We start from the raw sequence: 15,048 nt of genomic DNA, 5'->3' as shown, positions 1-15,048 counted from the left end.
TAATCTGACTGAAGCAATCCAAGAGGGCTTGTGGTAACTATAAGTAGAAATGTTACTGATATTAAGGGAGCTGAAGGTGAATCAGTCTTTTCAACTCTCCTTTGTGAGTGCAGGTTTAACCAAAGCTGAAATGTTTAAAAACTTTATTGGAGTATTGTAGATTCACAATACTGTGTTAGTTTCAAGTGTACAGCAAAGTGATTCAGATATATATATATATATATATATATATATATATATATATGTGTGTGTGTGTGTGTGTGTGTGTGTGTGTGTATATATATAATAGAAAAAATAATGTATATCTATACATCTAGATCCTTGCTCAACATTGTTTTACCTACTACTTTGTGTTTTTTGTATGGTAATCCTTTGGCCATTTTCAGTGTAGATTGGATTAGACTAAGGATTAGCATCTGATGGTTTTTATGCTTTGAGTACCACAAGATTTATTATTGTTTGTTTAGTCTGGGCTAGTCATGAGCAAAAATGTGGACTTACAAAGCTGAATCATATCTTCCTCTGTCTGCATCTCAGATTCCTAGTTTGGCATTCTTACCCTTAAGGCTTTTAATGTGAGCCATTTTCTGGGAGTTTTGCATTTTTGAAAGTTTGTATTAGAGGTAGTAGAACATGTTTCTTTCTAAAATTCATACAACCGTGTGCATATCTATCACTCCTCCCCACATCTTCAGCAGAGAGTAATTTAAAAATAATTTAGCATGGGGTGGCAATAGGTTATTGCTCATCTCATATACAATGTTTTCCCCCCTTCCCTGCTCCCAGTTGTTAAGAAAATATCTAAATATCTGATCCTTAAATGAATAAGAGTGGGAAGGCAGTCTTGCAGGCAATAAATCATTTTGATGGATTGAAAGGTGCAACAAAATACTCTAGAGTAGGGCTTGGAAAAGATTATTCAACAAAAATATAACAACATAATCTTGAAAGCATAATGAAGAGAATAAAACAGTAAAACACTCCCTGATTATCAAAAATTGCTTTATTTATAACAGTAGTGCTTTAGAGGCTACAAGTATGTATTATTTCTCATATTAACCCTTGCCTCTTAGCGTATTTGATGCTAACTAATTATTAGAACCTGTCAGTGCAACCCTATTTAAAGAAGACTGATTAGGCAATGGGCTTCCCTGGTGGCTCAGACTGCAAAGAATTTGCCTGCAATGAGGGAAATCTGGGTCTGAGCCCCGGGTCAGGAAGATCCCCTGCAGAAGGGAATGGCTATCCACTCCAGTATTCTTGCCTGTAGAATCCCATGGACAGAGGAGCCCAGCAGGCTAGGGTCCATGGCATTGCAAAGAGTCAGACAAAACTGAGTGACTAAACACTGAATGAATGACTGATTAGACAATGTTAAATATGATAAAGCAGACACATTATTCTCAGCACACAAAAGGACACAGAAGCTGTCATTTATTTTGAAAATTAAGCATTTGATTGTCTTAGAAATGTTATTGTATAAATTCTGAGGAAATGGCATGTTTTTTTTATGTTCTGGAATGGAGTAAGGCATCTAGAGTAACAGAGATCCTAATTTAGTCTTCAACAGCATTTGTGTGATCACTTTCCCTTAAAGTTAAATGCAAATATTTACTCTTACAGATTTTTTCCTCTTCTTTAGAGTTATTGCCTGTGCTATGAGCATGAAACGCTATGTGGAAGCTAACATTTCTCAGAAATCCCATACCACTATCAAGTACTTCATGAAGATGTGGAGCAGTGTTAGTGACACTCTTATCTTCATCTTCCTTGGTGTTTCTACCATTGGAAATAACCACGAATGGAATTGGCCTTACATTTGTTTCACTGTCATTTTCTGTCTTATTTGGAGAGCATTAGGTATGGTGAATATTGCTTTTTTATGTAAAATGTGTCAGCTTGTTTTGAGATTGCATTAGAAACAAATTTAAAATTCCAATATGCTTTATTTGCTTTACTTTTCATAAGTTGACTGTTTTCTATTCTTCACTTATGCAGGGACTCCATAATAGCAAGGTTAAGAAACTGGCTCTAAAATCAGACTGAGTTCAAATTCTAGCTTCACTACATAGCCTTTTGACTTCGAAAAAATCATATAATCATGCTAGAAGTAACAGTCCTTAACTGTAAAATGAGAATAGTTGACACTATAAACTTTTGCCAACTATTGTGAGAATTTTATGATATAATGTAATCAAAGAGTTTAGCATACAGCCTGGTACATCATAAATTCTCAGTAAATGTTATTCTTTAGTACTATTATTATTGGGTTTTCCAGGTGGCACCAGTGGTAAAGGATCTGCCTCCAATGCAGGGGATTCAAAAGACCTGAATTTGATCCGTAGGTAGGGAAGATCCCTGGAATAGGAAATGGCAACCCACTCCAGTGTTCTTGTCTGGAAAATTCCATAGATGGAGAAGCCTGGCTGGCTGCAGTCCATGGGGTCACAAGGAGTTGGAAGTGACTGAGTACCCACGCAGGCATGCAAACCCTCTTCTAATCCAGTGTTTACATTAAAAAATATATACTCCACTGGTACTGAAGTGAAATACACGTGTAAGCATATTTTTCATCCTAAAAACATCACAGCTTCATTGTTACTTAAATTAAGCTGTCTCTTTAATCTTACATGTTGTAGTGTGTATAGAAACACAATTTATAGTTTATCGTATTTTTTGACATTTCTATCTCTATTTTCCACATCCTCAACACATGAACAGAATCATTGTAGACTTTTCTTTGGAGACTATGAAAATTACCCCAGCAACACTGAGGGGCAGATTTGCTTGTAATTTTAAGAATGAATAATAAGACTGGCCAGAGTATGCTTTATTATCTATTGAAATGTATTTAGGTTGACACTAACAGTGAAACTATAAGCTAAATGTCATGCAAGTTCACAGAAGGCAATTTCTAATTTATTCTGAGCCCACTGGAAAATCTCACTAGAGTTATAAAATATTATTTTTAATCTAAATGTCTTTTTAAATAAAATGAACAAAAAGTCTACTTTGTGCTCATGTGCTATAAAAAATAGCTGATGGAAAGAAAAATGCCAAGAATAACTGAAAATATTTTCCTATAAAAAGTTAAGACCTATAGTCTCCCAAAGCAATAGAAATAAAAGCAGAAATAAATGAATGGAACTGAATCAAATTTAGAAACATTTGCATAGCAAAAGAAACCATAAACAAAACAATCTATGGAATGGGAGAAAATATTTGCACATGGTGTGACTGACAAGGATTAATTTCCAAAATATACAAACAGCTTGTACAACTCAATGACAAAAAACAACTCAATTAAAAAAACGGGCAGAAGACCTAAATAGACATTTCTCCAAAGAAGACATACATATGGACAATAGACACATGAAAATATGCTCTATATTGCTAATTATTGTTGTTGTTCAGTCGCTGAGTCATGTCCAATTCTTTGCCACCCCATGGACTGCAGCACACCAGGCTCCTCTGTTCTCCACTATCTCCCCGAGTTTGCTCAAATTCACGTCCATTGAGTCAGTGGATGCTAATTATTAGAGAAATACAAATCAAAACTACAATGAGATAGCATTTCACATTGGTCAAAATGACCATCATTAAAGATCTACAGATAACAAATACTGGAGAAGGGATTGAGAAAAGGGAACTCTCAATCACTTTTGCTGGGAATGTAAATTGGTACAACTACTATGGAGAATGATATGGAGTTTCCTCAGAAATCTAAAAACAGAGCTATCATATGATCCAGCAACCCCACTCCTGGGCCTATATCTGGAGAAAACCATAATTCAAAAAGGTACATGCACCCCAATGTTCATTGCAGCACTATTTATAATAGCCAAGACATAGAAGTAACATAAATGTCTATTGACAGATGGATGGATAAAGAAGATTTGGTACATGTATACAATGGAATACTGCTCAGCCAGAAAAGAGAATGAATACTATTTGCAGTAACATGGATGGACTTAGATGTTATCATACTAAGTTTAGTATGTTTATACCATGCTTAATTTATATCATATGATATCAGTTAAATGTAGAATTTAAAATGTGATACAAATGAACTTATTTATGAAACAGACTCACAGACATAGAAAGAGATCTATAATTACCAAAGGGGAAATGGGAGGGAAGAGGAATAAATCAGGAGTTTGGGATTAGCAGATACAAACTACTATATATAAAATAGATAAGCAACAGCATCCTACTGTATAGTACAGATAATTATATTCAATATCCTATAATAAACCATAATGGGAAAAATATATGAAAAAGAGTATATATATATATATATATATATATATATATATATACGTGTATAAGTGCATCACTTTGTTGTGCAATAGAAAATAACACAACACTATAAATCAACTATATTTCAATTGAAAAAAAAAAAGAGTAGTAAAATTTTAAGGCCTAGTAAGAGCAAACATTAAAGATGAACACCAGGATTTCTATAGATTTGTAAATTTAGCTTTTTTTAATTTATTAATTTTTTATTGAAGGATAATTGCTTTACAGAATTTTGCTGTTTTCTGTAAAACCTCAACATGAATCAGCAATAGGTATACATATATCCCCTCCCTTTTGAAATTTTGTGTGAAAATTCATGAGATGAAACAAATCCTCTGTCCAATACCATTTTATACCTAAATTAAAATATGTAGATAATTGCTATATTTGGTATGAGAAGAGAAAAGCAAAAGATCTTTATCATAAATCAATGAAGTATCTGTACTTCCTTTAAGCCTGACATCACGATTTAGGTTAATTTTGTGCCTAAATAGAGGAAAGATGAGCTGAATACAGGCCATAGGAGGCCATGTTTTTTTTTCCCCCTTTGGATTTTAGCTATATTAAATGATGTATATTTTTTGTAAGTCTGTTAAATTAGAAGGTTTCAGTAGAATATTTTCATTCCTTTGGTTTGGGAATCCACATAGAATAAATAATAAAATTATAAAGTTAGCATTCTGACAATGTCAATATGACTGAATCAATTCATCTCACTTGTCCAAAATGCAATTTAACTCAAAATATGATGGATGAATTTCTGTTTAATCAAAATGATAACTTGGTCTCAAATATAATGTCAGTAGCCTTGAATTCTGGTAACTATACAGAAAAAGATTGATTAGAAATTTTATTACATATATTTAGGCATCATTGGAACATCTTAAGTGTTCAAGTGTAGATAAAACAGTTATTATTAGAAAAAAATAATGATATAAACAGTCATGTGTGGCTTTGGAAACAGACTCAAAGTGTTAGGAATTCTTTTCTCTGGATGGGTGGGAATATAGGTGCTATATGCTTCCTTTGCATATTTATATTTTTCTCTAAAAGCTACATTTACTTTTGTAGTAATATGAAAGAAAATTAAAAGAGCTAAAGAGACAGTTTTTAAAAGATAATTAAAATATCTTAAACTTTCAGTGGATTTAGCTCTCATTTATTTTAATTTAACTGTGACTGCTCTAATAGTTTGACTATGCTTTCATTTTCTGGCACTATTTAAAATATATCTATTAAATTAAAATGTTTTTAAAAACAGAAAAATGAACCAAGATTCTCAGTCATATACAGAGGCTGCAAGACTCCTCCCATGGCTCTCCAAATTGCCAATACCATATTACAATGAAGAGGATATGATATTTTTTCCAAACAGATCAATTTTGGCTAAATTGTCTGCTGACCAACTTATTTCAGCTCAAATTTTGTGTAAGAGTCCCCACTTTCAGCCCACTTGGCAAGGAATTTTGCCTTTCTGGTCTTGAAGTAAATTATCTGCTAAACTCATTCACAATAAGATTCTCAAAACATAATCACTGGGAGTAAGATCTGTGGGACAAATGTTTAACTGGCGCCCTTCAAATAGTACTGGTACATGAGAAAATACTTCTCTTGTGCTTAAGCCTACTCTTTGACACTACCAACAAATGTGAGAAGTAAAAATCTTTGGCTGAGACTTAAGTCTCAGAACTTTAGATTCTGGGTAACAGGGGAAAACATATCTTGTTTTTGAAGCCTTGAGGAATATGGAATCCTGGCTCATTGAAGATTAAAACCAACACAGGTCACAGTACTTAACATTTAGTTCACTAGTTGGGTCTACTCACTAGCATTTATGAAGAGAAATGTTTTGTTCTGTTTGTAGAGACTATTTTGCAGAATGCCCCGGATTAGTCCACATAGCCCTAAAGAAGAGAAATGCATTGCTTTCATTCTAAAAAAAAAAAAAAAAAAAAAAAAAAAAAAAAAAAAAAAAAGAAACGAATCAAAGGAAAAACCAAAATGCAAACAAAATAAAATGTAGCTGTTTAAAGAAAGCTCTCTGAGGAAATCTTTTAATAGTTTAGCTCGTTTAGGCTTTTAAATCATTCATCACAAATCCTTAGAATTTCAATCTAGTTTAACACTATTATATTTGTAGCATTTCCTTCTGTTGATTAATTACTCAAGTATTCTTCTTATTCAAAAATTTAGGCGTTCTTGTGCTGACTTTCTTCGTGAACAAATGTCATGTGAATACAGTCACCAGAAAGGACCAATTTATTATAGCCTATGGAGGACTGAGGGGAGCAATCTGTTTCTCCCTTGTTTTTCTGCTCCCAGAGTTTTCCAGAAAGAAGCTCTTCATTACAGCAACCACAGTTGTTATCCTCTTTACTGTTATTGTTCAGGTAAACAAAACAAAATAGTACAATTTGAAATCTTCCACTTAGATGGATATGAATAGTCCAACATTCTCTTTCTAGGTCTTGAACTGAGTTATATTTAGGAGAGACAATTATAGCGTGTGAAACAGTCTCTACAATAATTTAAACAGAACATTTGCCAAAGCTGAGATATTTCTTTTTAAAGTAATAGGGGAATGGATGAAGGTACCATTTATTTAAGTAGCTGACACCAACAGTTTTACAAGTAAAACTTGCATTTTAGCTACTTAAAAAGGTAAGGTTGGGGTTGAGTGCAGAGGAGGAAATGAATGAAATACTTTAAGAATTTAATTCTAAAGAAGCTTTTCTCTTGAATTTTCTCTTTATCCTGCCCATATTATCATTTCTCTTTAATCCCCAATTTACTGCAGTTTGATTTTATACAGTTTGCCAAAAGAACATTGGAAAAAATATCTTAAAACATATTCAGCAACTTAATGAGATAGTATTTCAAATTTTGTCTAAAAAGTTTTAACTAGAATGATGATGGTAAATATGTGTGTGTGTTCATGTAGTGGGAGAAGACAAGTCAGAAGATGTGAATTTGGCAGGCTTCTCCTTAAAATAATTATTTCTCTAGAATGGGTGAGATAATTCTTTAGGCTTTGAAGGTTTTATTTTGTTTGTAAACAACTGACTAAGATTAAGTGCTTATAAATTTAATTTAAAACTTAATGAATTTTATTAAACCTGTCCTAAATCAAATTGTGCTTTTATCTGGCTAACTGATTTTCACTTTAATATGTATCATGTAGCACAATACTACTTCAAAATACGAAGTCATTTTAAAGAATAAACTTAAAATTCCTATATGTTTTAGAGTTCTTACTTAATATCTCTGATACTATATCAATAATAGTCATGAAATGAAATGAAATGGAATGAAATGTTAGTCACTCTGTCATGCTTGACCCTTTGCAACCGCATGGCCTGGGGCTAACTCGGCTCCTCTGTCCATGGAATTCTCCAGGCAAGAATGTTGGAGTGGGTTGCCATTCCCTTCTCCAGCAGATCTTCCTGACCCAGGGTATGAACCCAGGTCTCCTGCATTGTAGGCAGACTCTTGACTGTCTGAGTCACCAGGGAACCTCTCTAATAGTCTCCTTTGATTTTACATTTCCTCCAAATATTCAAATGCATCTTACTCCTAGAGACGTCATCATTGACATTTACATTTTCCCATTGATTAGTTCAGTTCAGTTCAGTCACTCAGTCGTGTCCAACTCTTTGCGACCCCATGAATTGCAGCATGCCAGACCTCCCTCTCCATTACCAACTCCTGGAGTTCACTCAGATTCACGGTCATTGAGTCCGTGATGCCATCCAGCCATCTCATCTTCTGTCGTCCCCTTCTCCTCCTGCCCCCAATCCCTCTCAACATCAGAGTCTTTTCCAATGAGTCAACCCTTTGCATCAGGTGGCCAAAGGACTGGAGTTTCAGCTTAGCATCATTCCTTCCAAAGAAATCCCAGGACTGATCTCCTTCAGAATGGACTGGTTGGATCTCCTTGCAGTCCAAGGGACTCACAAGAGTCTTCTCCAACACCACAGTTCAAAAGCATCGATTTTTCAGCGCTCAGCCTTCTTCACAGTCCAACACTCACATCCATACATGACTACTGGAAAAACCATAGCCTTGACTAGGCAGAACTTAGTCGGCAAGTAATGTCTCTGCTTTTAAATATGCTATCTATGTTGGTCATAACTTTTCTTCCAAGGAGTAAGCGTTTTTTAATTTCATGGCTGCACTCACCATCTGCAGTGATTTTGAAGCCCCCCAAAAATAAAGTCTTACACTGTTTCCATGATTCTCCCATCTATTTTCCATGAAGGGATGGGACCGGATGTCATGATCTTCATTTTGTGAATGCTGAGCTTTAAGCCAACTTTTTCGCTCTCCTCTTTCACTTCCATCAAGAGGCTTTTTAGTTCCTCTTCACTTTCTGCCATAAGGGTGGTGTCATCTGCATATTTGAGGTTATTGATATTTCTCCCAGCAATCCTGAATCCAGCTTGTGTTTCTTCCAGTCCAGTGTTTCTTATGATGTACTCTGCATATCAGTTAAATAAGCAGGGTGACAATATACAGCCTTGACGTACTCCTTTTCCTATTTGGAACCAGTCTGTTGTTCAATGTCCAGTTCTAACTCTTTCTTCTTGACCTGCATACAGATTTCTCAAGAGGCAGGTCAAGTGGTCTGGTATTCCATCTTTCTCAGAGTTTTCCACAGTTTATTGTGATCCACACAGTCAAAGGCTTTGCATAATCAATAAAGCAGAAATAGATGTTTTCTCTGGAACTCTCTTGCTTTTTCCATGATCCAGCAGATGTTGGCAATTTGATCTCTGGTTTCTCTGCCTTTTCTAAAACCAGCTTGAACATCAGGAAGTTCAAGGTTCACATATTGCTGAAGCCTGGCTTGGAGAATTTTGAGCATTACTTTCCTAGCATGTGAGATGAGTGCAATTGTGCAGTAGTTTGAGTATTCTTTGGCATTGCCTTTCTTTGGGATTGGAATTAAAATTGACCTTTTCCAGTCTTCTGGCCACTGCTGAGTTTTCCAAATTTGCTGGCATATTAAGTGCAGTACTTTCACAGCATCATCTTCCAGGATTTGAAATAGCTAAACTGGAATTCCATCACCTCCACTAGCTTTGTTTGTAGTAATGGTTTCTAAGGCCCACTTGACTTCACATTCCAGGATGTCTGGCTCTAGATTAGTGATCACACCACCGTGATTATCTGGGTCGTGAAGATCTTTTTTGTACAGTTCTTCCGTGTATTCTTGCCACCTCTTCTTAATATCTTCTGCTTCTGTTAAGTCCATACCATTTCTATCCTTTATTGAGCCCATCTTTGCATGAAATGTTCCCTTGATATCTCTAATTTTCTTGAAGAGATCTCTAGTCTTTCCCATTCTGTTCTTTTCCTCTATTTCTTTGCACTGACCGCTGAAGAAGGCTTTCTTATTTCTTCTTGCTATTCTTTGAAACTCTGCATTCAGATGCTTATATCTTTCCTTTTCTCCTTTGCTTTTCACTTCTCTTCTTTTCACAGCTATTTGTAAGGCCTCCCCAGACAGCCATTTTGCTTTTTTGCATTTCTTTTCCATGGGGATGGTCTTGATCCCTGTCTCCTGTACAATGTCACGAACCTCATTCCATAGTTAAACAGGCACTCTATCTATCAGATCTAGGCCTTTAAATCTATTTCTCACTTCCACTGTATAATCGTAAGGGATTTAATTTAGATCATACCTGAATGGTCTAGCGGTTTTCCCTACTTTCTTCAATTTGAGTCTGAATTTGGTAAAAAGGAGTTCATGTTCTGATCCACAGTCAGCTCCTGATCATGTTTTTGTTGACTGTATAGAGCTTCTCCGTCTTGGCTGCAAAGAATATAATCAATCTGATTTCGGTGTTGACCATCTGGTGATGTCCATGTGTGGAGTATTCTTTTGTGTTGTTGGAAGAGGGTGTTTGCTATGACCAGTGCATTTTCTTGTCAAAACTCTATTAGTTGTTGCCCTTCTTCTTTCCACATTCCGAGGCCAAATTTGCCTGTTACTCCAGGTGTTTCTTGACTTCCTACTTTTGCATTCCAGTCCCCTATAATGAAAAGGACATCTTTTTGGGGTGTTAGTTCTAAAAGGTCTTGTAGGTCTTCTTAGAACAGTTCAACTTCAGCTTCTTCAGTGTTACTGGTTGGGGCATAGACTTGGATTACAGTGATATTGAATGGTTTGCCTTGGAGATGAACAGAGATCATTCTGTCGTTTTGGAGATTGCATCCAAGTACTGCATTTTGGACTCTTTTGTTGACCATGATGGCTACTTCATTTCTTCTGAGGGATTCCTGCCTGCAGTAGTAGATATAATGGTCATCTGAGCTAAATTCACCCATTCCAGTCCATTTTAGTTCGCTGATTCCTAGAATGTCAACATTCACTCTTGACATGTCTTTTTTGACCATTGATTTGTACTATAATCCATTTAAGACCCTAATTGAAGAGCTGAGGTGTTTTGCAGGGATATTGTTGGATGATTGCAGTTGTAGACATATTGTACATTGGAGAACCTCTCATGTTATTCTAGTACCATCTAGTGGTGACAATATTTGCAGAAATTTAAATTTTGTTTGAAAATGAAGTCCCACTGGGGAGAAAAGAGCAAAAGTACTATATATATATATATATATATATATATATATATATATATATATATATATATTCTTAGATATTGATAAAATTGCCATGATATGCTTCAGGTAAATGAGTGCCTGGCCCATGATCAGGAGAACATGTTGTTGTTGTTTTTCTTCTGTGTTATACTGGAGATATTCTGATTTGGCCATTTTTACCCCATTATTCTTCTTGAGGGGAAAGGAGTACTAAAGTTGAAATCAGAAGACCTAGTTGCTAATCACAACTTCATTCCAGATGAGCTTTCTAATCTCAGACATTTAAATGATTACTCAGTATTCTTTTTTTTTTTTTTTTGTAGAAAGAGGATACAGGACTTATCTTTCAGGGCTGTTTTGTTATAAAGATTAAATAATAATATAAATTTAAGAGACATTGTATTTATAAGATGATATTGTTATTATCACTATGACTGAGCACACTTAAGTTATCTTCACACGTTGTGTCAGTTTATCAGTTTTGCTTACCTACATTTTGGATTCTGCCCTCACTGTTCCACCAAAATTATTCTTGCCAAAAGATCTCTTCTGGCTTCCAAAAGGGCTTCCCTGGTAGTTCATATAGTAAAGAATCTTCCTGCAATGCAGGAGACCATCAAAATCCCAAGTTATGACAATTCTTTTTCCTAACATTATAAAACTTGTCAGCAGAGTTTTATACAGTTTAAAACTTCTTTCTTGAAATGCTTTCTTTTTTTACTTTTCTTAACATCATACCCTCCTAGTGTTTCTGTCTTTCTGGGAATTTGCTGGATGATCCTTTTCTGTTGGGTCTCTAAATATGAGAGTTCTTCAGTATTAGGTCCTGGACATTCAATTCTCACTATACTTTTTCATTAGATGTTTATATTCATTTTCATGGCTTCAAGTACAATATAAATTCTGATGACTTCTAAATGTTTGTCTCCAGCTCAGCTATCTACTCAGAGGTCTAGATATTTGCATTCAACTATTATGTGATACTTACACTTGGATGTCTCATAAGAACATCACAGCTGTGAACAGGGAAAAAAAAAAAAAACAACTAAAAATTGTGAGTTTTGTTTTATTTAGTGAGCTTACTGGGGACTATAGCCTGGGAAAAAGCCTCTCAGATACATCTGAGAAAGTGTTAAAAAGTGGTAAGAAAGGAGCCAGGATATATAGGAGGTTTTGCTGGGAAAAAAAAAAAAAAAAGCATGTTGTCCAACATAAAAACATTGCTAATTACAAAAACCAAACATCCCAAGTTAATAATTTCAGTGCTTTTCTATATATGGGAAGATGTAAGAGACTGAGTGCATTGAAATTATTCCTTAGACATGAATCTTAACTTTCCAGGGGCAGTGTCCTGTTTTGTTTGTTTGTTTGTTTGTTTGTTTTTCCATTCTGAATTCCCCTAAGGGGATAACTTTGAGGATGACTGCAAAGGCTGGTGGCAGGAAGCATTCATTGTTTATTGGAAGGGCAGGTAGTATTTATTTTTTTGTCCACATAGCCAATATGTCTACAAAGGATAAATCTGATCCTAATCTGTTTTTCTTCTATCTTAGTAAATGACACTGTCATCTACCCATTTACAAAGACATTCTACAGAAATGTAGACTACATATTTGATAATTTCTTTTTACTTATCCCTCACATCAAGCCCTGTGGTTTTTATTTTTTTATTTTTATTTTTTTAGATATCTATTTTTTATTTTTTTATTTTTTGGGGGGATTTTTCTTTTATATCTTCAATATATGTACTTGATTAAAATTTTAGATATACAAAATTGTATTAATGATATATTTTGATTCACAACACCAACACCAATTTGAATCATTGACCCAGTGAAAGAAAGAGAAAGTGGTAGTTACTCAGTCATACCCGACTCTTTGTGACCCCATGGACTGTAGCCTGCCAGACTCCTATGTTCATGGAATTATTCAGGCAAGAATACTTGAATGGGTTGCCATTTCCTTCTCTGGTCTCCTGCATTACAAGCAGGTTCTTTATAGTCTGAGCCACCTGGAGAGCGTGCTGAAAGAAAGTGAAAGTGTTAGTCACTCAGTTGTGTCCAACTCTTGACATTCATTTATTCATTCATTCATTCACTCAATACTTCTAACAGCTGTGAGCCCAGCACTAAACCCAAGAAAGTTAATACTAATCTATGCCATGCACTATCCTATTTTCTTTCATCTCTCTCTCTCTCTTTACAGGTGACTGATTTCCTGAATAAATCATTTATTATTCTCTTGTCTATTAAAAAATGTTTTTTGAAATCACATATTATACACATAGACACACACATAAATAATATATTGATCAGTTTAAATTATTTTTTAACTATATAAAAAGTGTCTATTGGGGGTGTGTATATGTATGTTTTACATGTTCAGTTCAGTTCAGCTCAGTCATGTCCGACTCTTTGCAACCCCACGGACTGCGGCATGCCAGGCTTCCCTGTCCATCACCAGCTCGTGGAGCCTATTCAAACTCATGTCCATCATGTCGGTGATGCCATCCAACCATCCCATCCTCTCTCCATCTCATCCAACCATGTTTTGCATATAGCCTTCTGGAATTTTTGGGTCTATTAACATTAACATTTTGTTACTAATATTTATTTATATAGTTGTGAGTAGCTGTAGCTCATTAATTGTCAGTGTTCTACCATACTACATTTTATGATTATATACCAATTTATTTATTAATTGTCCTTTCAGTTGATAAAGCTTTTCTTTTTAATTTTTAAAATGGTATTTTCATGAGTATTCTCATATCTATCTTCTTGTGGAATCTTTGTGCTATTCTCTATTACCATTGCCATCTTCTTAGTCCAAATTGCCATCACGTTTCCTGAACTGCCTTAAAATTTTCCATTTTCCTTTCCTCTTTTAATCTATTATTCCCACAAAATCAAAAGCAATATTTTTAAAACACAAATTGTATTACATACCTTCCAAAATTCCTTTATTGGCTCTTTTTTGACTTTTAATAAATTCCAAAACACTTAGCATGACTATAAGCTATCTCTAACAAGTATGGCTCATGTCTACCTTTGAAACGCCATGTTTTGTGGCCATTCTCCACCTTGTTCACTGTGTTTTAAGCCTCTTGAACTGCATCAACCTTGACAAACTTTTTCTTCTTCCAACATGTCATTCACTTTCCCCAAAACACTATCTCCTAAGTTCCTTGCATGTCCATCTTCTTTTCATGCTTCAATCCTCAGCTATGTACAGCCTCCTCAGAGAAGAATTCCCAGACCACTCTATGTAAGTATGTTTGATTTCATTTCTGGGAGAGCAGAAACTGTAATTAAATTAAGCCTTGGTTTGATGGTGGGGGGCTTAGTATAAACATCTCCATTTTGGGCTTACTGTTTTGAACATTTTCATAGAACGTATCACTATATCTATCATCTATCTGTTTTCCTTTTTTATTTTTTTGGGTGGGGTTGCTAATTTGTGTCCAACTCTTTTGCCACTCCATGGACTGTAGCTTGTCAGGCTCCTCTGTCCATGGGATTTCCCAGGCAAGAATACTGGAGTGGGTTGCCATTTCCTTCTCCAAGGGGCTCAGTGGTAAAGAATCCATCTGCCAATGAAGGAGATGTGAGTTTGATTTCTGGGTTGGGAAGATCCTCTGGGGAAGGGAATGGCAACCCATTCAGCATTCTTGCCTGGGAAATCCTACGGGCAGAGGAACTTGGTTTGCTACCGGCTATGGGGTCATGAAAGAGTTGGATACAACTTAGCAACTAAAGCATAGCAACAATAATCTATCTTTTAACCATTCTCTTCTCCACTTGGCTGATGTCTGTCTCCTTGCTAAACTGAATTCCATGAATGCAGGAAATAAATATAAATTATTCACCACTATATACTCAGTCTACTAGTGTGGCTCCAATGAAATGTGCAATAAATTTCTGAAGCAAGGAAATAAATGAATAAATAGTAAATAAAAGTTAAAATGGAGTATGAATATAAATTATGAACATTTGTAGTAGAGGTTTGAAATCAAGACTATCTTTTTAAACCATGATTTTTATTGATTTACTCAAGCTTCACTTAACCATATATATGATTTACTACAGAGATTCAAACATAAAGAATAAAATTTTGTTTCTCAACTATTCTACATCTTTATTTTTT

The 15,048-nt window shown here is 35.1% G+C and overlaps 1 protein-coding gene across 1 annotated transcript in view; it reads left to right on the top strand.

Moving 5' to 3' along the window:
- LOC128069508 (sodium/hydrogen exchanger 2-like) overlaps positions 1-15,048 on the top strand; it is a 127,264-nt gene that overhangs the window by 29,423 nt on the left and 82,793 nt on the right. The window contains exons 4-5 of the mRNA XM_052662679.1: positions 1,643-1,860; positions 6,493-6,689. Of these exons, the coding sequence (XP_052518639.1) occupies positions 1,643-1,860; positions 6,493-6,689 (415 nt within the window). The remainder of the gene's footprint in view (positions 1-1,642; positions 1,861-6,492; positions 6,690-15,048) is intronic.

Source organism: Budorcas taxicolor, chromosome X (assembly GCF_023091745.1).
Source record: "Budorcas taxicolor isolate Tak-1 chromosome X, Takin1.1, whole genome shotgun sequence".
Taxonomy (NCBI): Eukaryota; Metazoa; Chordata; class Mammalia; order Artiodactyla; family Bovidae; genus Budorcas; species Budorcas taxicolor.
Note: the sequence above shows the minus strand (reverse complement) of the source record. Positions and strands in the feature narration are given on the sequence as shown.